Source organism: Notamacropus eugenii, chromosome 2 (genome assembly GCF_028372415.1).
Source record: "Notamacropus eugenii isolate mMacEug1 chromosome 2, mMacEug1.pri_v2, whole genome shotgun sequence".
Classification (NCBI taxonomy): Eukaryota; Metazoa; Chordata; class Mammalia; order Diprotodontia; family Macropodidae; genus Notamacropus; species Notamacropus eugenii.
The window spans coordinates 527,300,937-527,324,173 of NC_092873.1; the positions used below are offsets into that span (position 1 = coordinate 527,300,937).

The 23,237-nt window shown below is 40.9% G+C and overlaps 1 protein-coding gene across 1 annotated transcript in view; it reads left to right on the forward strand.

Moving 5' to 3' along the window:
- SGIP1 (SH3GL interacting endocytic adaptor 1) overlaps positions 1-23,237 on the forward strand; it is a 277,554-nt gene that overhangs the window by 216,576 nt on the left and 37,741 nt on the right. The window contains exons 18-21 of the mRNA XM_072649764.1: positions 1,737-2,192; positions 11,997-12,124; positions 12,589-12,715; positions 21,390-21,449. Coding sequence (XP_072505865.1) covers positions 1,737-2,192; positions 11,997-12,124; positions 12,589-12,715; positions 21,390-21,449 — 771 coding nt within the window. The remainder of the gene's footprint in view (positions 1-1,736; positions 2,193-11,996; positions 12,125-12,588; positions 12,716-21,389; positions 21,450-23,237) is intronic.

The window sequence follows — 23,237 nt, forward strand, 5'->3', positions numbered from 1 at the left end:
AATATCAAATGGACCTTGGTTTTATCATTTGAAAATGAGACCAAACATGTAAGAAAAGTGTTGCTATTTATTTCTCAATGAAGGAGTCAGGTTTATTGGAGTTTCATCTTATCACTGTATTAAAGTCAAAGGAATAGATAAAGAAATAAATTAAATATAGATGAATGAACCAAGAAATGAGTGAATAAAGAAATCCAGAGTGCTGAATGGGAGTCCTAATTTCAAATGAAAACATGAGTATTTTCCCCTCATTGCCATTTCATGGCTCCATTTGCTAAATGTTCTGACTTGTTCAGGGAAGTAAATAGTCAATGATCTTGAGTTTTTGCTGTTTCATAGGTGCTGTGTTTCCCTTCTGAGGCACAGGACTGTACTAATATCCCTAGTCCTGGGATATCATCAATGCCATTCCAGTCATTTAAATTTTACATGAATGTGTAAATTTCCGTTTGTGCTAATTTGTGACTTGCTATGTAAGGTTCAAGAGTTCAGGTCTAGGGATCACGGTTAATTAGGCTGCAGATCTTTAAATAACTGAGTGGAAGAGACTGCAGCATGAGATGAGATGCCATGTGCCCCACCACTCAATGTGAGGTGTGTTAGGTCCAATTTGCAAACTGCCACAGTAGTTTAGGGGTTGATATTGTAAAATCCTAGCCTTAGAGGTGGACTTTGAAAGGGACCTTGAAGTTCTGATTCAATTTGGCCATTTTAGAGATGGAGAAGCTGAAGCCCAGGGAGAAGATAAGTGAGCTGCCCAAGGTCACATAGGCAGTAAAAATAATCAGTGTTTAAAAATCTAAAATAGAGATTTATATAGCACTTCAGATTTCCTGAAATGTTATACAGATAGATGATTCCATTTGCACCCCATAGTAAACCTTTCAGGTAGGTACTAATAATCTCCCCATTTTACAGGTGAGAAAACGGAGGCAAGTAGAAGTTAAGTAACTTGCCCCGTGTCACACAGCTTCTAAGGTTCAGAGAAACCAGTGAGCATTCTCCTTATCATTACACACTCTCCTTGCAATGCATACATTTCTTCCAGTTGTATGGTCCAAGTCTCCCCCTGTGGGATGAGTTCCCCTTCAGTCTACACAGTTCTAACTAGTGTGTATAGAAGTTATCTCCAGGCCTAAAAATGATGCCTTCCCAAGATAATGGCATTCATCATTGTCCAGTGAAGTATAGGCGCAATTTCCTACTCTAAAGAAGGAAAGGTGCAGGCAGCCCATGGTGAAGACAATGCTATTCCCGTGCTTTGTTGTAAATATCACAAGGACGTAGGACATCCAGGAAGCAAGAGGTTGCCTGATAAGATGCAAGACCCTCTGCCTTCCTCAGTCCCACCCCACCCCCTATCTTTAATCCATGTTCAGGCACATAAAATACATCCCCATTTACATCACTGAAAAGAGATTATGTGGTGTGGTATACTTCACTAGACACTAGAGAGGTGGCCTCATGTTCAGAAAGACCTAGGTCCAAGTCTTGACTCTGACTCCTCTTGGCTATGTGACCCTAGACTGATCAGTTCACCTCTCAAGTTTATGTTTTTTAAGAGCAGCCCATACCAATAAAATCACAAGTCTGATCTCTACCCCCCAAAAAAGGTCAGGCTCAAGAAAATTTGGCCCCAGCTCTCCTCTCCCAGGGAATAGGTAGTTCCCCCACCCCACGTAGGAGATAGTGGTAAACTCAATGTTAAAGTTTTAAACCAACTCCTCTGACCACAGGCAGTGAGCAGACCACACCCGAGGTCAAAAGTGACAAACTACCATCCATCAGTGATTTGGACAGCATTTTTGGCCCAGTTTTGTCCCCCAAGTCTGTGGTCGTTAACACGGAAGAAAAGTGGGTCAATTTTTCTGATGCATCCCCGGAACGGGTCACTCCAGAGTTGACTTCAAGGGAAAAGGTGGGGTCCCCACCGCTGGTGTCAGAAAACCCAACTGACTCCCCAGCTGTTGACCCTCCACGCAGCATTCCATCGCCACTTGATTTAGAAGAGGTTCAGAAGAAATTTTCTGAGCAGACCCTCGGGAAAGAGGATAACTTAGAAACAGTCGCATCTCCTAAAGATTTTGGGTTGGGCCAGAGAGCTACACCACCTCCCCCTCCACCACCTACCTACCGGACAGTGGTATCGTCACCCGGACCCAGCTCAGGCAGTGGGACGGGAACCGCCAGTGGTATGTTTGTTTGACTGTGTGCGTGTGCTCTCCGTGTGCTGGTGAGCTGCTATGCCTTCCATCTTAGCAAGACCCTGTTAGCACCCACTGGATGCCTTTGGAGCATCAGATTTTTTTTCATTTTTTGGGGGGGAATTGTACTGTGCCCCAGTAATATATCCATTTTGAATGCCCTCTACTATGGTCCAGGTCAAGTTTATAAATATGCTGTTCTCTCAACCCCATCTCAGTTAGAGATCTGCCATCATAGAATGTATATCTTTTCTGAGAAGTCACCAACTGTATCCCAAGAGACATCAAGGAAAGCTACAGTAGGAGCAATGACTCACTGACAAATGGGTCCTTGACAGATAGACCCCCTGAGAATCTACGTATTTCTTAATATTGTCATTACTATTGTTGTCAATAATCACGCTAGCTCCTGTTTATGTAAAGCTATTGTGTAAAGGGCTGTTACATACATTCTCTTGCTTAGTCCTCACAACTAACCTTTGAGGGTAACTGTTTTAGGTATTGTACCCCATTTGACAGAGCTGGATACTGAGACTGAGAAGTCAAGAGACTTGTCCTTGGTCATCCAGCTAGTCAACTGGGACTCATACTCCTGGGTCTTTTGATTCTCATTCCTCTTGTATTTTCCTGAACCAAAAAAAAAAATTTTTAAGGGAGAATCGCAGAGAATGGGGATAGGACAGAGGGCTTATTAAATACCTTTACTTTTCAAGCTACTACCCCAAAAATATATTCTTTGAGTATATAACAAGCAAGGATGCCCACTGAAAGTATATGACACAGGGGAAGAAAGTTCAACGTATATGTATGTAGTAACCTTTGAGACTCACATGCAAAATTTGGCATTGGATTTGAACTCAGTTAAATTGTGGTTGTGGAGTTAAAAGAAAGTTGCTTATGGTTCCAAAACAGAAAAATAAATAGAAGAATCTGTTGTGCTTGTTCTGGAGATATCAGATCTTTTTTTCTGATGCATATTTTCCACCTACCCCATTCCATCGCTGCTTGAGCTTGGCTACCTGGCCTCTGTGGCCTGTTTTGTGGCGTGTGTGCACGCATGTGCTTGATATTGCTTGGTTCTGTGTAGGAGCGCTCCTTCACGGAAGATGGCATGGTTTGCCATCTTTTGCAGTGTGTTCTAAAAGGCTAATCATGTGTCTTAAGCCCCAGGGAGGTTGGTGGTTGAGGGTGGGCAGTCTACTTAAATTCTATCTATCTATCTATTTAAGTCTATCTTCTTAAATTCTAACATTTCAATGACTGTTTCAGCTTCTTTTCATAGTGTATCTTTTAGTACTCTTTCTGCTTACAAACTCCACTATCCTGTAGAAAAAAAAATAGAAGGAAAAAGGGTAAAAGTTCAGAGAAGAAAATCTCAGCTTGATAGAAGGAATGATAAATGAGCCAGAGAAGAAGGGGTACATTGAGAGGTCATGAGTAGTCCCTCACTGAAGTTTTTCAAGTAGAGATTGGATGATCACTTGTCATGGAGATGATGGGAAAAAGGAGCATTTGTAAGAGTTTAGGTATGAGTTGAAGGAGAAGTCAGGCTCTAAAATCCCTCCCCATCTCTGAGATTCTGAGATTGGGAGATCAGAAAGCAGAAGTATCCAAGATGAATAGGGAAAAGAACTGCAATTCCATTTTCCTCAACAAAATCCACCCCAAAATGAAACTGCTTGGTTTATTAAAGTAAATAGGATCCTGGTTAGAGCACCACAGAGTATCTCTATACCATAATAATTTTAGTTCTTTCAAGATTGCAATAGGACTTTATCACATTCTCAACGCCATTAGAAATAGGAGTTTTTGCATTTTTATAATAATAATAACATTTACATAGAGCTTTAAGATAAATTTATCTATCTTCTATTTCTATTTACTTAGAAGTGCTTTACTTATATTACCTCCTTGGCTCCTCATAATTCTGTGAAGGAAAACCTGTTATTATTTCAACTTTACAAATAGTGAAACTGAGGCTGAAAAAAGATGTAAATCATTTGCCCAGGATCACACAGTTAGCTTGTGTCTGAGATAGAATTCAAACTCAGGTCTTGGTGACTGTAAATCCAAAATTCTAACCGCTGTGCTACATAGCTGCCCACTTGCCTAAATGACTACATCACAACTTTGAAGAACCTGTTGTGAAGCCACAGGTTGGCCAACCCATTTTAAAACACAAAACAAATAACTTAGTACATAAATGGGAAAGCCAGGTTTTGTTTCATGCATTCCTGGAGCATTGTTCAGGGTCAGACTGACAGTCTCATAGAGGGACTCTTCAGGTGTTCCTGCCATGATCCTACCAAAGTGTAAGAAATATGTCAACTTACTGCTGTTGACTAGTGTGGACCATCCTTCCATGAAAGTGTTTGGAAGTCCAGCCTTCCCCTTTTTTTATCTGAAAAACTGTTACCATTAAAAAATATTGATTGCTAATCATTGAGCGGTATAAAAAAGTCCTACTCTGGTGCTATTAGGGGAACGGTGTTGCTAAGTGGGGTATTGAGCGGTGCCTGGGAAGCCCATGAATAAATAAAACTTTGCTCCATTATCCCCTTAATTAAGTCCCAGTTTATTTGCTCCTTAATCTTTTATTGATGCAATATACACTGAGCTGGCAGAAATGTAAATTTTGAATTAAGGCAACAGGATATAGCCTCGTGTCTTAAAAACTGAGATACACTGTTAGGGCAATAATTGGGTATGTTTGATTTTACACACACACACACACACACACACACACACACACACACACACACACACTTTCCCAAAAACAATTAATTGAATGCATTGTATTTATTTTTATTTCATCTCACCTAACTCCACAAGAAGGTGATGGAGTGATGGGTGACAAGCAGATGCAGAGGGCACTGTCAGATCCAGGAAAGGAAGCCATTCATAAAGGTTTTCTGGGTAGAGAGAACTTTTCCCAGAAGAAATGTGTGAATATTATTCTTGTGATGGACTGCAGTCCTACCTTGGTACTATGGGCATGGGAAAGAGAAGCTGGATTGTGGAAGGTTGTACCAGCCAAGTGCAAGGTCTGAAAGGACTGTTTCATTCTTTGTCTTTGTATCCTCACTTACCAAACACAGCGACTAGCATGCAATGGGTACTTTATAAATGCTTGTTGATGGATTGGCAGGTTCTGCCAAAGTAGAAAGGCTGTGAATATGAGGCAGGCAGTAGGCACAGTGTATAGCATGTGAGACCTGGAGTCAGGAAGACCTGGATTCAAGTTCTACTTCTGCCACATACTTTCTGTGCAAACCTCTAAACTCTCTTTCTCAATTTCCTCATCTGTAAAATGAAGGGGTTAGACTTGATGACATCTAAGGTCTCCTCTAGATCCGAATCTATGATTCTATGACCTGATGACAAGCTATAGACCAAGGCTGGGGAATCTCCTGCAGTCTTAAGGCCACATATGGCCTTGTAGGTCCTTGGGTATGGCCTTTGGACTGAATCCAAGTTTTACACAACCAATCCTTAGATGAAAGAGATTTGTTCTGTGAAGTTTGGATTCATTCAAAGGGCCACACTTGAGGATCTAGAGGGTCACATGTGGCCTTGAGGCCCCACCCCTGCCATAGACCCATCTTTAAGAACCATCCTAATTAAATATAGAGAGATTCATTACTAGGCATACAAGGCAATAAATTTCCTCTCACATGAGAAACTCTTGAAGATAGTCTATCTACTAGAGTTTAAAGGTGAGTGGGAGGAACACTGATACAATCACTCATTCTTAATCATCAAACTCTTAAGACTCATTTAATCTATAGGAATTGATTAAGTGCCTATTCCTGGGCTAGACAAGGAAGTATTACAAAACTAAAACAGACTGCTTTCAGAGAGCTTACAGTCTACTAGGGGAGAGACATAGGTACCTCTCTAAAAAACATGCAGAATGAATAAAATGTAATTGGCAGGTGGAGGCACCAGCAGTTAATGAGTATCAGCCAAGGTTTCCTATAGAAAGTGATGCCAGAGGAGAGTCTTGAAGGAAAATAGAGATTCTATATAATATAAAGTATATCATATTAATATATTTTATTAGCTATAGGGACTGGCCCCATGGTTTCATTGGTACAAGGAATGGGATCCCAGGTGAAGAACCTTTCTACTGATACAGGTTGGCATCTTCTCTGCAATGTGTGTTCTCAGAGAGTCACCTAGAAGTGACTGAAAGGCCTTGCCCAGGGTCAAAGGTAAGACCTGAACTCAGATCATCCGGGTTTTGAGGGCTGCCCCCTCCATCTACTCCACTATTCTGCCTGCCATAGCGATTATCATTAACAACTATTACTATTGCTGTTGATCTTAACACTAACCAATGTTGTTACTATTCTTAACAGTTATCATTAACAATAATTATTGATGTTACAAATAATTGACCATTATATAATTCTCTGAAGTTTGCAAAGAAATTTGCTCATCATGACCCTTTGAAGTGGGCAGTTTAAGCACTGACATGCCCATTTTACAAATGAGTCAACTGAGACTCCAAGAAATTCATTAGCCTTTCACAGCTAGTGACCAGATTTATAAATACGTTTATAAATACTTCCATTTCTAACAACTCCCCAGGGAAAATAATGAGACTCTGGGAAAGAAAAGGGAACATGACAACTGGCCACTAGGAGGATAGGGGATAAAGTATTTCATCCCCACCCTTCTCCTCAGACAGTTTTTAATAGGACCATCACTGACTGTCTTGACCTTCCATCATTGGAATGGCTGGCTGGCTATAGGCAGTGGATGTGAGGTACTCTGGGATACCTGTGGGATTAAGGGTTGGGATCCCAGGATTTGGTATAATCTGAAGGACTGCTTACCAGCTGGAACAGGGATATTTCTAAACTTAATCAAAAGTCCCAGACCTTCATTCATATCATATAATAACCACCAAAATCTAATCAAGTATAAAGACCATCCTGGTTACTTTCTGAGAAGATTCTTGGTAGTGAAGATACCAGTGTAAGAGGGAACGTAGAAGAGAAGGAAGGAACAGAAATAATATCCTCAGGTAGACAAAATATGAAAAAAATGAAATTTCTAAGGAACGTACTAATTCTAATTCCATTCTCATGAATCAAAAGCATTTGAGGGGCTATACGTCAAGCATTTTGCTAAATAACAGTGATATTTATATTTCCTGATGCCACCGAGAACTTGTGCTCTATTAGAGGAAGACAGTAACTAGTGGGCAGTGGTGGCCAAAATCTTAGGAATGGGAAATGGAGCCATAGCATGGTTGTCCACATGCCCTTTCTAGAAGCAATGATTTCATTGATCTGCCTCAAGCAAGGTAGGAATGAATAGAAGAGTCGGTGCAAATTCACCTAACCTCTCATATCTCCCTGGCCCCAGACCATCCCTTCCAGCTTTCCAGCCCAGCTATCATATTGCCATCTGCCCTAGCACTGTTTTCCTCACACCTGGACCAAAGGGTACCCTTGTGAAATATTCTCCACCTTGCCTTCTCTGGCTCCACAGGAAAAGCCCGAATCTAGAAATTTGATCTCAAATACACAAAGGGATCTATAAGCCTAACAATTTGGGCATTCCTTCTAGCAATTGCAAATTATTTCTCATCCGTGAAGTTTCCTACTGATTCTAAAATCATTTCTTAATAGCCTCATTTTAATTAATATCTTAATATTCTACTTTGGAGTACTTTATCTTACTTATTAATATCATACCTTACTTTGGAGGGGTACATTTTCTGAACCTCACAACAAACCTGTAAGGTAGTATTCTAAGTATTATAAGTCCCATTTTACAAATGAGGGGACTGGAGACACAGAGGTTAAGTGATATACTCAGGGTCATACAATTAAAAAGTGTTTGGGTGGAGGGGCAAGGGATATGGGCCAAGGTCTTCCTCACTCCAATTAATAGCCTTGTTCTCTGGTTCCCCAATAATGAAATAGTAGGTCAGCTAAGGATGAAGGGATGGAGAATGGGATTTAGGATCAGTCAAACTGTGTTGCTTGTTTTTTTACTTTTCAAGGGTTGAGTTGGCCTCCAGTCAACAAACAAGCCTTCTCATTGAGAACCAGCTTTCAGTGTTCTACAGGGTTTTACTGAGATGCATTTTAAAATGTCATTATCTGGGGAGCATTTGAGAAAAGGGCACATAATTGAACTTTTTGGGGGGTATGGTTTTGGAGTACCATTTCTTAAAAGAGAGAGAATGCATGGATGAATTCCTTTTCATTCTATAAAAACAGAATAGAAAGAAACAAAATTACCAAATTATGACACCTTCTGACAAAGATTTTGCAGTTTGTTCAATCCTTGTCTTTGTCTGTTGACTGTCAGTTGAAAACATTTGCTGTGTCAGATCCACCAATTAATGTAAAAGCCAAGGACAACTTTGCATCAGGAATTGGCAAATACACTCGGAAAATTCGACCAGAATTTTCAGTCGTTAGCCAGAGACAAGGACATGCAGGGTAGAGAAAGATGGAAAGGAAGATGATTCGGGCCAGAAGTGGTGGGACACACCTCCGGTCACTGCTAGTGGTCAGGCCCCGATGTCTTGAGTGAATCTTGAAGGTCATCCAAGTAGCCAAAGTACAGATGATTCACTGATTTGTATTTGTGGGGGGAGTTTCTATACTAGAAGTTTCTGGTGCCCCCAAACCCCTGGTCTGGATCCATCACCCAGTATAAGATATGACTATATGCCAGGTACTAGACTAGATGTGGGTGGCACAAAGGCAACAATGAGACAACTGCTACCCTCAGGGGGCTTCTAGTTCATTGAGGTATATATTATGGAGATCATCTATCTACATCACAAGAGATTTGGAGACAACTTCAGAATATTTCTCTTAGTCTACAAATCTGGGCACTGAGGAATCAGAATAGAAATCTCATGGAAACAGTTTTCCCTGGAATTTCTCATGGGCAGAGCCGTAATGAGGACCAAGCATTCAGGTGCCCAGTTTAGAGGGGGTGAACTGAGAGGAGCCACAGTCCTTCAGTAGCACGGGGACAGGAAAGCTTAGTGCAGTTAAAATAGGAAACCACCAGATTGGCGCTGTTCTCACTAGGGGAGGGTCTTTTCCTCTTCCACCATAGTCTTGCCCCAGACCTAAAAACTCCACGTTAAGGCTCTTATTATTCCTTGAGATATTATAATGGAATAAGAATAATTTATAAAAATGACAATAATTAATAATGATAATACGCAGTGAGATGTAGCAGATAAAGCCTTGGATTTGGAGTCAGGAAGACGCATTCAAATCCATCACACATTTATTGGCTGTGTGACTCTAGGAAAGTCACTCTCCCCTTTCAGTATCTCAGACCCTCATATATGTAAAATGAGGGGATTGGACTTAGTGATCTCTGGGGTCCCTTCTCACTTGCCATCAGTGGCCTTAGAATACAGCATGATGTATGTATGACCCTGGCCTGTTCACTTAACCCCTTGGTGCTCCAGACAACTCTTTGTAACCAGAAGTTACAGGGAAGGGGGAGATCTCGATTGTTAAGGATGTTGTTCCCTGTGGATCTCCTGACACCAATAATCCGGAAAAAAATTCCAAAGACTTACCTGGGGCTTTAGAGTTTACAAAGCACTATGTGTATATGGATAGGGGCATGCACATAGATTGTGGTGAGATCAAATTCTTATGTATCCATACAAATATGTATGTATAAATGCTCTATGTGTTTATAAATATGTACATACATGTTTTAGATACTTGATCCTCACAACAATCTTATGAGGTGGTGATTGCTATTCTTACACTAATTTTACAGATAAGAAAACTGTAAAGGAGAGAAGGTCATAAGATCGTAGGTTTGAAGTGACAAAGACCTTAGAGGTCATTGAATCCAACTCCTTCCCCATTTTACAGATGAGGAAGCAAAAGATTAAGTGACTTGCCCAGGGTCACACAGTAAGTATCTAAGGTGGGATTTGAACTTGTATCTTCCTAATTAAAAGACCTGCTCCCTACTACATCAAACTTCATTTTGTCATATTTCTCTTGGGATGGCTTTATGCTTATTATCCCAATAAAACTAGGAAGTTCAGGAAGGTTTGGAACTGGGAAAGGGATCTTCTCCAAATCACATGAATGGTTTGTTTAAGATGACTCAGAACATCAGATTTTTAGCTGAGTCTTTAGAATAACCTCTGGCATGTTCTAGTAAATTTTTAACAACCAGCTCTTGAAGGGGGGGCTGGGATGTATGTCCAATATGCTTTCATGTTGGATCTGAACTATTAATATTCTGTCCATCATTTTCTAGATTCCAGATTGATTAACAAATCAATAAGGTATAGCACCTGGTTTGTAGTATTTGTCAGTTTCAGAGGTATAAATGGTCTCACTGAAAATTTTACAATCAGCACTCTCAAACCTCTGTAAGCTTGCTTTAGCCCACCCCTGCCTGCATCACACAGGTGAGACTTAAAATACGTGGCATCACCAACTACAGAAACACAATATGTGTCTGCACATCTCTGGCTTGCTGTGTGCCTTCCCTTTCTCCTAATCGAATTGCCCTTGGCATCCTAAAAGGTAAATCCAATTAGAGCAGGACTTTGGAGGAGAGATGGCAGTTGATGGATTTTCTGATGAACTGACTTTGTTTGTAACCAGTCAATCTATCATCCAAATCTGGGGTTACACCTGTGACAAGAACCTTGTCAGTGATTGATAAATAATGACTGCAGTATCCAACTGGGACATTCCAGAAATTCCACAACAATTTCCAATCAATGAGATTAGGCAAATTTAATGTACCCTCAGAGGAGAAAAACTTATTAAGTTCTTTAATTTCCTTTATGACTTCCATGGTCAGCTCTAGCAGTTCTGGAATGTATTTTGTTTTGTTTGATTGAAGGTGTTTGGGGAGAGGGGTATGGGAAGCTTTATGGAGAAGCAAGAAGTGGAGGAATTGAAGAAGGTTGGGAAGCCCAGACCTAAGTCGATGTTGTCATAGAGAAAGGTTGCAGAGGGCAGGTGACAGCAGTCTAGCCTTGGAATAGGGCCAGCTTTGTGCATGTAGATTCCTAGTCCAATGGTCAGGATTCTTTTAAGTCCTAAGCTCATCATAAGCTCTAGTAGATGCCCATGGGGCGATGGTCAGTATCTCTTATCGCGCAGCCAGCCCAGCTATGTTCCAGAAAGGTCCTTACTAGTGGCGCCATGACCTCAGAGTAAGGATTTTCTCCATTCTGGCAAAATCTCACACCCTGAACCCCGACCTTACAGGGGTGGCATAAGCACCACTAGAGGAAAGTCCCATATGATGAGATCAGTGAAAGCAGGGAACTAACTGAGCATGTGTGGCAGAAAGGCCAAAGAGTCCCCAGCAAAAGAATTGTAATAAATGCTATTTTGTCTGAAGAGAAAGCACAGGAACAATTGTCCTGTACAAGGGCGTGTGGTGAGGCATTTTCTATCCCATTATCTCTCATCTGAGCTCTGTGAGGTAGGTGCTGTGGTCATGCCAATCTGACAGACAAGAGCACTGAAGCTCAGGTCCTTCATGCTCCATTCTGGCAGAGGGTGGTGAATTTCCCTGTTAGCCATCAACCATAACTCAACCACGTGACTTTTGCCTTAAAAACACACCTATGATGGAGTTTGGAGTCTGGTGCTTGGTGTCATGCTCTGCTTATGTGACAAGTAGCCTGCTGGGCTCTGGGGACCTGGAGCGGGGAAAGGGCCTGCATGTAGGGAGGATGCTCGGCTGCTTGTTGGGGGAGGCGGGGACACGTCTGTGCTTCCCAATCTAAATATTCATGACTGTTTTTAGGAGCATCATCCCCAGCCCGGCCCGCCACCCCATCGGCCCACAGCAGCGGGACCACGCCACCTCCGCCTCCTCCTCGGCCTCCGTCTAGGCCCAAGCTGCCTCCTGGGAAGCCTGGGATGGGAGATGTGGTAGGTTCCAATTTCCTTTTTCTTTTTTCTTTTCTTAATCTTTGATTTATCTCCATCAAAGGAGTAGCTGGTGGGGTTCAAAAAGGATGTGAGAATGGGCAAAACAAGGTGACTTAGGAAGGGGATGTATGGAATTCTAATTTGACCATTAGTAGCATTTTTTAAAGTGATATAACACTGAAGACCCTGGGAGATGTGGAGGAAGAAAGATGTAGGGAGTAGAGAGGTGGAGGAGGGAGGTACCCAACATCCTCTGGATTGAACTAGGTATCTGACTATTGAGTTCTCTTCCAACCCTGGCATTGTGTGATACATTTAACTGTTATTGAAAGATTAAAAGGTCAAGTTGCAAAATGTGGTGAAATAGAAATATCCACATGAATTATATTTTAGGGTGCTATTTCCAGGGAAATGCCATCATCTCTGAATCTAACTTTTGGATATTTTTCTTCTTGTTCCTACAGTCTAGACCTTTTAGCCCTCCCATCCATTCCTCAAGCCCTCCTCCAATCGCACCCCTCGCCCGGGCAGAGAGCACGTCATCAATATCGTCCACCAACTCCTTGAGTGCAGCTACGACACCCACTGTTGGTAAAAAAACAAAAACAAAAACAATCCCTTTTCTTTTCATTTCTCTGTAGGTTGGACTGGCTTACTTTTTCAACTTTGAAAGTCCCTGAGGCCCTTGGCTCTGATCAAACTTGTCCTTGCTGTGTGTGTTGCCAATCTCATCTGACTCTTCCTTCTCAGCAAAGAAGGCAAAGTGTCTTAACCACCCCACCCCTTATCTCCTACGAGAAAAAAAAAGATGAGAAAAAGTGATGACAACCAACACTTGTACTTTACAGGAATTTTCTTATCCTATCACATCTAAAAGTACTAATATTTTGTTTTAAAAAATAGTGCAAGTATCCAAAGAAGGTTCTATAATGTAGATTTTATTTTCCATAACACTTGGCCTAAACATTCTTCATTTAGAAAAATGTTTATTAAAATTTCAACAAAGTGTTCTCCTAGAAATAACATTTGGAGTCTTTTTTTTTATTTGTTTTCATTCATTATTAAATCATTTGTTCATCCTTGTGTGGATGGATGGTAGAAACATTGGCATTCTGAGAATTAAGAACTTTCCTCTTTATGCCATTAAGAGTTATTAACATATCCTAAACTTGCTAAGAGACCTGAATCCATTTCCAACACCATCATACATGTTGTTTGTGCTATGCATGGGATATAGGCAAAATGCCAAAAAGTTTTCCCCAAGTATGTGATGTTCTGACTTTCCCTTGGTCTGCTCTTCTCTCCTTCCAAAGCTAAGACTCGGGAGCCTCTTGGCCATCACTTGTTTCATCTGTTTCCCTGTCTTCTTTGTTTTCTCATGCATGATCTTATTTTTCTTTCCCATAGAGACACTGTGTCTCCTCATTGTTTTCCTTTTCTCATTAGAACTCTTTACTCTTTCCAGCATTTAAAATTCTTTATTTCTCCAGGACCACACTTCAATTTTATTGGCTAGCTTGAAATACCTGGAGTACTCTTGGCTCCTTTCCATTTTCCTTGGACCCGTCTCATGTTAGCCCCGTTATCCAGCTGTGCTACCTACATACTCCTTGCTCAGTTGCTTCTTCCATCCATTTGCTCACTTCCCACTCTTACCATCTTTTCTGGCATCAGTTGTTCCACCCACTCCATCTAATTTGCCTTATTGGTTAGAGAGGAAGACAAGGAGGGAACTGTCACTCAGAATGCCTATCTAGAGTAACCTCAGATTAACTGTCTGATGTAAAATTTAAGTGAAGTGAGAGTTCTATTTTTTAATGTCAAGTCCTGGGGTTGGATTATATCCAAAGTGTACACAATATGTTTCTATCATCCCTACAGCAGGAATCCCAAATTGTGCCAATCTGTTCTTATTCTCAATGTGGCCAGTCTTCCCTCTTTCAAAAACCACAGCAAAGAACTGCAAAGCTGCCACCTTGCTTTATTTGCTGAGGAGTATTTGGATTGGATTTGCTTTTATTTCTTATTTCAAGTTTTTGGTTTGGTTTCCATTTTCTTCATGCATTCTTCACCATGATTTTATTTCCCCCGCTATGTACGAGTCACCTTATGGCAGCAAATTCACTCCCTATCAACTGACTGACCATTCAAGCAGCTCCCTGCGGAGCACAATCTCTCTGGAGAGAGAGGATGGGCTTGGATGACTTGGCAATGAGGACCTATTCAGGATAAACATGGCCCCATGCAAACTCCATTTCTCATGTGTTAAATGACAAGGGTGGGTAAAATTGGGAAGGTATCTAGCAATGTTTCTGAAAACAATGGGAATATGTTTGTGTGTGTATGTGTATATGTATGTGTGTGTTTCTTGTTACTCCTGTGATTTTCCCCAATACTGACTATGGCAATGGAGTCAAAACCAGAAGGGAAGCAGTGGGAACCAAAAGGAACAGAGCAAAGAACAAGTTAATTTGAAAGTTTGTTGTTTCATATGTAGCCAAGAAAACTGGGTTAGTCCTTAAGAGCCAGGCAGATGAAGTATTTCCATCATGGGAGGCATGAAAGTAAAGTCTTAAAATGGAGTCGGTAGAGACAGACTTTCCATGTCTAATGAAGAACTACAAGCCCCTATTTACATTCCAAAATACCTGAATTTCCTGATGTTTATTGGATTTTGATAAAAGTCTGATGCAAAGGACTGGCCTTTTTGTCCCATGAGGACATAACTATGGAATCACAAATCCAGCACCAGAAGAGCCCTCAGAGATCATTTAGTCCATCTCCCTTATTTTAGAGGAAATTGAGGTCCAAAAAGATTTAATTTCAGATGCAAGATTTGTACCCATTTGTCTCCAGAACCAGAGTTCTTTCCACTGTGCCACACATACAACCTCCCAAACACGGACTAAATGGAGGAATGGGTATAAGATGCAAAGAGACAAACTTAGGAATGAATGAATGAATGAATGAATGAATGAATGAATGAGCATTAATTAAGTTACCTACTATGAGCCAAGCTCTCTGTTAAGTTCTTGGAATACAAAAGCAGAGACAATCTCTGCCTTCAAGGAGCTTGTATTCTAATAGTGGAAGTTTTGTGGCAAGTGTGTTTCAGTTTGGAAAGTCACAGGAATGGTGAATAGAGCAAAAGGGATGTAGATAGGAAGGCATTTTTCTGAACAATTAGAAGAATTCCAATACAGAGGTAGTAGATTTTCCCTGACTGGTTCCAGTGACAGCTGGATTTGTCAGGTAGAGAGAATTGTTGTTGTACAGGCAAGGGTTGAACTAGACAGATCTCTTCCAATCCCAAGAATCATAGTCTCTGAGATAGAAATATGAAAATAAGAAAAACAATTCTGCCCTAAAAAGCTGGTCTCTCCATTCAGTAACCAATATTTTGACCCCTGTTCCCCTCCCTTCATCTTGTGATCATGAATTGTGTTCTTTTGTAACTGAAATACAAGTGTACTGGTCACTAACATCTCTTCTCATGACTTCAGTTGCAAAAGATGGAGACATTTATGGGTCACTTTCCTTGTTGCATCCTTATACATTCACAATTTAAATCAAATCCTCTTTCCAGGATTCTATAATAAATGACCAGTCATTCAGCATGGAGTGAATTGAGAGCTGACCTTGAATCCAGAAAGACCTGGACTCAAATCTCATCTCTGAAAACTACTGGTTAGGTCTGTCAGTGCATTCCAGGCAGCCATCTATGAGTTACAAAGAAGATGCTGACCTGTGCTGCTGGAAGGGGTTCCACCTTTGGAGCTCCCCACACCAATGAAATCACAGTCCTAGTCACAGTCCCTACCTCCTTCTTAACCTAAGCCATTGCATTGCCCACAGTAACCCTTAATTAACTTTTACCAAATGGATGGATAAAATCAGAACCATCCAGTTCCACATCCCTGAAGCTTCCACCTTCATTAGGTCCTTCTGGAGCCTTCAGAAATCATCTCAAGGATTCTTTTCCCTTTTCTAGGGAGCTACTTTCATGTCACATTGACTCAAATAAAAAATAGAAATGTTTGAGCCTCCTCGATTTTAAGGAGATTGAAATTTAAAATGCAAAGAAATTGAGTCCAGCTCCAAACTTTTATGCCCACCTGGGCAAACCACTTAACCTCCTCAAGCCTCTTTCCTTTTTGGTGAGATGAGAGGGTTGGCCTCGATGGCCCTTGAGGCCCCTTCCAACCTGGGATCTAGGATCCTATAAGCAAGGGGTAGGCCCAGCCGGTCATCATCTAGTAGGTCAAAGATGATCACCATGGTCCTGGTCATTCTAGTGAGAGGGGTATAGTGGGCATTAATGCAATGGCCTTCCTACCTCCTGGAGTATGTCGAGAGTTCTCCTTTGCAATGACTTCTGTTTGGGACAGAAATCTGTCTACATTTGACTATGAATTAGTTGAGTCCAGAAGGTGACATGGAAGCTAAAAAACCTAATTGCACATTTAAGGTTGCATTAAGGAGAGACATGAGATCCAGAACTAGGGGTCATATGATCTTGGTTTCTTGGATCTATTGTTGAGGGGATCTCACTCAATCCTCACATTTCATAGATGAGCAAACTTAGGCCTAGGAAGGCTAAATAGAATTGTCTAATTTCACAAAGTCACACAGCTAGTGCTGTAACCCAGATCCATTGATTTCTAATCCATCACTCTTTCCCGTGGGGTACATTGGGAGAAAATATCTCTTGTTAGACTGCAGTTTTGATCATGATGTGCTATTCTGCGTGCTACATTTTAGGAAAGACATGGAATGTACAGAAAGTATCAGTGGATAGAGTGCTGGTCCTGGCATCAGAAAGACCTGAGTTCAAAACTAGTCTTAGATATTCACTAACTGTGTGACCTTGCTAGGTCACTTAACCTCTGTCTGCCTCAGTTTTTTCATCTACACAGTGAGGATAATAATAGCACCTACTTTCCAGAGGTGTGAGTATAAAAATGAGATATTCATATAAAGCACTTTTACAAACTGTAAAGTTATGGAAGTGCCGGCTGTTTTTATTATTACCAAGAATAAGGCAATGAAGATGTTGAAAGATGGTAAAGGATCTTGACATCATACTTTATGAGAAGTAGTAAAAAGAACTGGAGGTGTTTATAAGGCAGAAGCAAAGACTTAGGTGGGACATGATAGCTGTCTTTAGCTTTCTGTTTGGGATGGAAAATTGCCTACATATGACTCTGAATTAGATGAGTCAAGCAAATGATATGGCAGCCAAAAAATCTAGACTGAGGCTATGCTCAGAATAGTATAAGGGGTCCCAAGTAGAAAAAGGATATTCTCTGTGGCCCCAGATTTAACCTTGATGTTGGTAAAAAAAAAAAAAAAATGAGTACTGTCCCCAGATGGAATGAGCTACCTGGACCTTCACTAGAGGTTTCAAGTGAAGGTTGGATGACTGCTGGCCATGTATCTTGGAAGAGGAATTCTTGTTCAGATATGACGTAGGCCAGATGGCCTCTGAGGTCCTTCAGAACTTGGAAATTCTTTGATCCTTTCCGACGAACTCTAGCAGTAAGTATACTGCTCCATGAATATTTCCAGAGGTGAATTAACTTTGTACTAACTGCCAGAGTCCTATCTGGTGCAACTGAGGGTTCATTTAGCCAGTAACACAAAGGGACCTGCAGAAATCCCCAAAGTACCTGACATACCCATGAAATTACCTCCCTACACGTTAGTCACCCTCTTGTTGCATTGAAAGGTCATTCTAGACCATTCTTATTTGGTCCTTAGGTTTGTATTTAGAAGATAAAGCTTAGAAGATTTTCCAGAAAAAGATTTCATTTGTAGAATATTCTCATGCCTCATCTGGAGAATTCCAGTGGTGGGTTTCTGGTTCATGAATGGGGTACTTTCTTTTCCAATGTCTAGTCTACTTTTAATTGACTTTGTACTTAGATGAGAGAAGTATAGAGATCATGCCAGATTTGGGAAGCCAACTTCCATTCATCACCCACCTGAATTTGGCCCATGGGCTCAATTTGGTGTACATCACCACTCCTGACACTGGTGTATCAAGTTGAATGCAGGTTGGAGGCCGGTGATGGATGATGATGGTGCTCAAGGCTCTATGACTGTGCCAAAACCATCACTCCCAGTTTTTCTCTCTCAATAATTAGTGCCGGGGCTCCATCAGGGAAGATGGAGGGTTGGGAAAGCCCTTGGTCTTGTTGATTGAATAAAAAGAACAGAAGCAAGTCAGTATTAAGGAAAACCCCAAAAATTCAGTTAATAGGTAATTGCTACAAGGACCAAGCAAGCAGAAGGGGAGTTCTATGGTAAACAGAGTGATGAGAGCTCCTATTATGATGTTGGTAGCATCAGTAAACATTGGTGCTAGAAAGGATGCCAGGAGTTTCATTTTACAGATCAGGAAACTGAGGATATGTCATAGATTCATATAGTTAGAACTAGAATGAAATTTAGAGGTCTAATCCAGGGGTGTCAAATTCAAATGTTGACTTAGATAATCACAAATCAACATTACATTTATTGTATTACATGTTCCTTTATTTTTCTAAACATTTCTCAATTATATTTTCATCTGATTCAAGCCCACTCTGGAGTTTTACCCACTGCTTGTCACTGAAGCAACTTGACACCTCTGATCTAGTCCAAGCCCCTCTTTTTACACAGGGGAAAATTGAGGCTCAGAGAATTTAAGTGACTTAGCATCATAGAGCTAGAGCTGGAAGGGGCCCTCAGAGATCATCTAGTCCAATGCCATCATATGACAGATGAGGAGAAAGGTTAAGTAATTCACCCAAGGTCACACAGATGGTAAATTACGAGGACAGAACTCCAACACATCTCTCATAGAATCAAAGAGCATAGCTTTAGAGGTGAGAGGGACCCTACACCAGCTTCCTCATTTTACAGATAAGAAGATGGAGAGGTTGAGGGATCACCCTTGCCCAAAGTGCACACAGCTAGTTAAGTGTCTGGGGCAGGATTTGATCTCAAGTCTTTCCTATCTCAAGTTCAATGTCCCAACTTCTATATCATGCTACCCCTCCTGATTTTATGTCCAGGACCATTTCCCCTATACTGTGCCAGCTTTCTGAATCACAAGGAAGGGAATTCTAAATATACCAAAGAAAGACTTTATATGAAGTTTGCCTGAATATTGGTAAAGTTGTGACTGTATAATTTGGAACCTGATGTGTGAAAGGGAAATATTGAGAAGAGATAACATGTAGTAGGAAAAGAACTGGAATCAGGAAGGCCTGGGTTCAATGCTTTCTCTGACACATGCTAATTGTGTGACCATGAACAAGTCACTTAACTTCTCAGTGTCCCCAAGGAGCTCTCCAGCACTATAAGGTGCATATGACTTGTCATCTGTGTCATTGAAAAAAGTCTCCACACCTAGAGTTCCCTATCCCAGAATCCCAGCACCACTGCCAAATGGTGTGTGTGTAGGAGGGGAAGGAAGGAATCCTTCAATCATGGGCTGAAGCATAGAAAGGCTCCTTAGAAGCTATTTAACCCAATCTTTTCGTTGTATTGATAAGGAAACTGAATCCCAATGAAGTAAGAGGACCACTTAGTGAATTGTGGAGGTGGGGATTCCAATCCAGGTCCTCTGGCTTCAAAACCTTGGCTTTTCCCACAAAGCCCATCGGGCCTCAGCCAATTACCTCTTATTGTTGTTGTTTTTGCTTTTTTGTGATGGATTTTTGTTGTCTCTATCTATCACTATATATCTATAGACACCTAAAGATATATAGATATGTCTGTGGGTGAGGGTGTGGAATTTGCATGTCAGACCACCTTGGTGAGCAGTCAATACATAGACTGATGTTCTTGTAGATGGGCATCTGCCTGACCACTTGGAAATTAATTACATCAGAGCAGAAAAATATACTGGCATCATAAGTCAATTATTCATGAATCATCCCTTTAACAATCTGCTCTGGAAGTTGACATGATATGTATATGATGAGGCTGATGGACTTTTGTCAAGATTCGGAGGTGTGGACACCAAATCCTTGTTGCTTCCTTTAGCTTTAAGGAGAGGCGGGGGTAGGAAGCAGCCTCATTGAGTGTCGATCTTGTCAGCTCATGACTGGCCCCCTAGATCCCCACCACATCCCAATGACTTGTGTGTGTATGTGTTGGTCTCTCCATGTGCACCCTCCTTTGTGTTCTGTTGAGATATGGTGTGTGTGGTTGGATTTCACTTGGGTTTGTGTTTTGTTTTGTTTTGTTTTGTTTTTCCCCCATTTCTTTATGTTCCTTTGGTTTCCGCTGTCAGAAGATGATGTTTTTAGTGGCAAGCTCCCTTCGTTTGAAAGGCACGGCGAAACGCCTGAAGGTATGGTGCCAGCCAAGAGACTCCCAGAAATCTCCGTTTGCAATGACCTAAGCCATTCTATCATCCGAATGCCTACTACTTTCATGGACATGCTCTCCACTCCATGAGTGTCCAGTGCCTCTCAGACACATTCTGTATTCTCCTGTTTGCAAGTGGAGGCTAATGTCACCAACATCTGTGTTTTCTTTTGTAAATTACAAAGCACCATCTTGCATGGCAGTTTCTCGGCGAAAAGGTTGGAGAAACAGTGAGATGCTCTGGCTTTGTGAATTGACTGAGGAAGGAAGGAATAATTTAACTGCTCCGGAGTTGGTGCAGGGATTTGTTTGGCTATTCCGATGATTTTTTTTCTCAAGTACATAAAGGGAATTTTGAGTTCATGTTATATGGAGAAGGGATGGGAGGTGAAAGGCATCTCAGACAACTGTTAATTTGATATACACTCCTCCAATTTTGATGTCATTTAAAGGCAGATTTTAGCCACTTTTAAACAAGTTGATTTCTATTTTCTTCACTGGTATTTCTCTACAACACAGGAGGGGATGCTATTTGAGGTGAACCGGGGATGGCAATTGCTGGATGGGCTTGCTAAAACTAACAGTTAGAATATGCTAATCCAGCTTGCATGTCCAGGATGCCTCCTCCTGCTCCATGCATACCAGCAAGCCAAAGTCAAGCAGTCAATAATTCCCTCATCCCTCCCTCGACTCTTCCATAGCTTTGCTTTTTGCTTTCTGCTCTCCTAATTCTCAAGGCAATGGGAACTTCCAGGGCCTGTTTTCCTGCACGTTAATGCCATTCAGTTCCTCCACCCTACCTACCCAATAATTAGAATAATGAGCTGCTCTGTGACTCACACTGTGTCCTTCTCTCTCCCTCTCCTTAACCTTTCCCATCCCGCTTCAACTCCTGACCATACAGAGAATGACCAGCCTTCCCTCGTTTGGTTTGACAGAGGAAAGTTTTATTTGACTTTTGAAGGTAAGTAGTACATAGCATACCAAACTCCAATTTACTCCCTCATCCCCACCCTTGACCTTTTTCTCCCCATCTCCATTTTGAAATCCCAGAGATTCTTTCAAAAACAAACCTAGTCTAACTTTCTAAAATGAAAATGCTATGGCTACTTGGAAAAGATGAAAAGTTTGATTAGAATTTCTTAAATTTGATTTGTATATGACCTTCAATTTCTCATATAAAAAAATCAAAAAAATAATAATCTTCTTGAGCTTTTCTTGGTAAAGCAATTAAATTGTGGTCTTAAAATTATAGAAAATTCTAGGGAAAAAAGAAAATAAACCATGTTTGGCAATTTTTTTGGCCAAGGAACTTAACTCTGTCAACCAGGGCTCTTTTTAAACTTTTCTGCAATTCATTGATTATAAAGGTGATGTGTCAAGTGCGAAAACATCTTTTGATTTTGTAAAAAGATTTCACATGACTCTGGACTGCTTGTATTTCAGAAAACTGCTTGTTACAGTTGAACATGACTGATGCTCATGATCTTGAGTGTTTCTTTGAGATCCTATTAATGTAAAATAGCACTTGTGTGATTATGTATCTCTGGCTCACCAAGTTAACTTTTGGAATAACTTCAGGACAATGAACAACTCTATCAGTACCCTCTTGCCATTTTAGGAAACTGAGGACTACATATAAAATTTAGGGACTAATTTATAACTTCACTGTAAAGAGAAAGAGGAAAAGGGAAATGAAGAGAAGGAAAGGAAGAGGAAATGTCATAGTAAGCAAAATACTATTTTCTATAAATGTTTCACAAAATAACCTCTATGAGTAGAATGAGAGGCAGCAATAGTGGTTAGAGAGCTGAGCTTGGTACCAGGAATCTCTGAGTTCAGGTTCTGCCCCTAACACAATATAGCTGTGAGACCATGGATAGGGAACCTCTCAGTGCTCAAGACAGTTCTTTAAGTCTTGACAGATAGTTATATGGAGATGATGACGATAGATAGATAGACATACAGACAGACAGACAGACAGACAGACAGACGGATAGATAGATAGATAGATAGATAGATAGATAGATAGATAGAGTATGGAAAGGGAACAAGCATTTAAGTCTCTACTATGTGCACTATGCTAAGCATTTTGTAAATATTATGCTACCTAATGCTCACAATCAGTAGCCTTTGGAGACAGACAAGTAGACATGCAGATCTCCATATCTGAATTATACTTAACTCATTTGTAGGAAATGGTTTAAATAAAGAGTTCTGGTCACTTAATAATGGTCACTACTAGCAAACCATTTCTAGTGTGTATGACATCCTATGTTCCTGAAAGGCACTCTTCTGGACCCACCAGAAATCTTACATGAATTTAACTGAAAGAATACTAACAAATGGCATTTTTATTTTACATCTGGGGGCTGAACTCGGTTTTGGTAAGTGTGTGACCTTGGCTATGTCTTGGAGGGGAGAAGACCAGGTAAATCACATTATGTTTCCTGTATCTTTCCCCTGCCTTCCACCAAGAACGTTTTGATCCAGATGAAACCAAGGAAAAATGAATGTAAGGGCCAGTTTGAAGGCATACCAAGGCAACATGAAGCCAGAAGGGAAGAGTGTGGGAAAAGAAAGAAGGAGCTTTGGCATGGTAGAAAGAGTCAGGAAACCCAAGTTTGAAACTTACCTCTCAACACTTACTGGTCATGCCTCTCAGAGCCTCAGTTTCCTCATCTATAAGGTAGAAATCATAATGGTTATCATATTGACTTCACATATTCTCCTCACATTGTTGTGAGAGCCC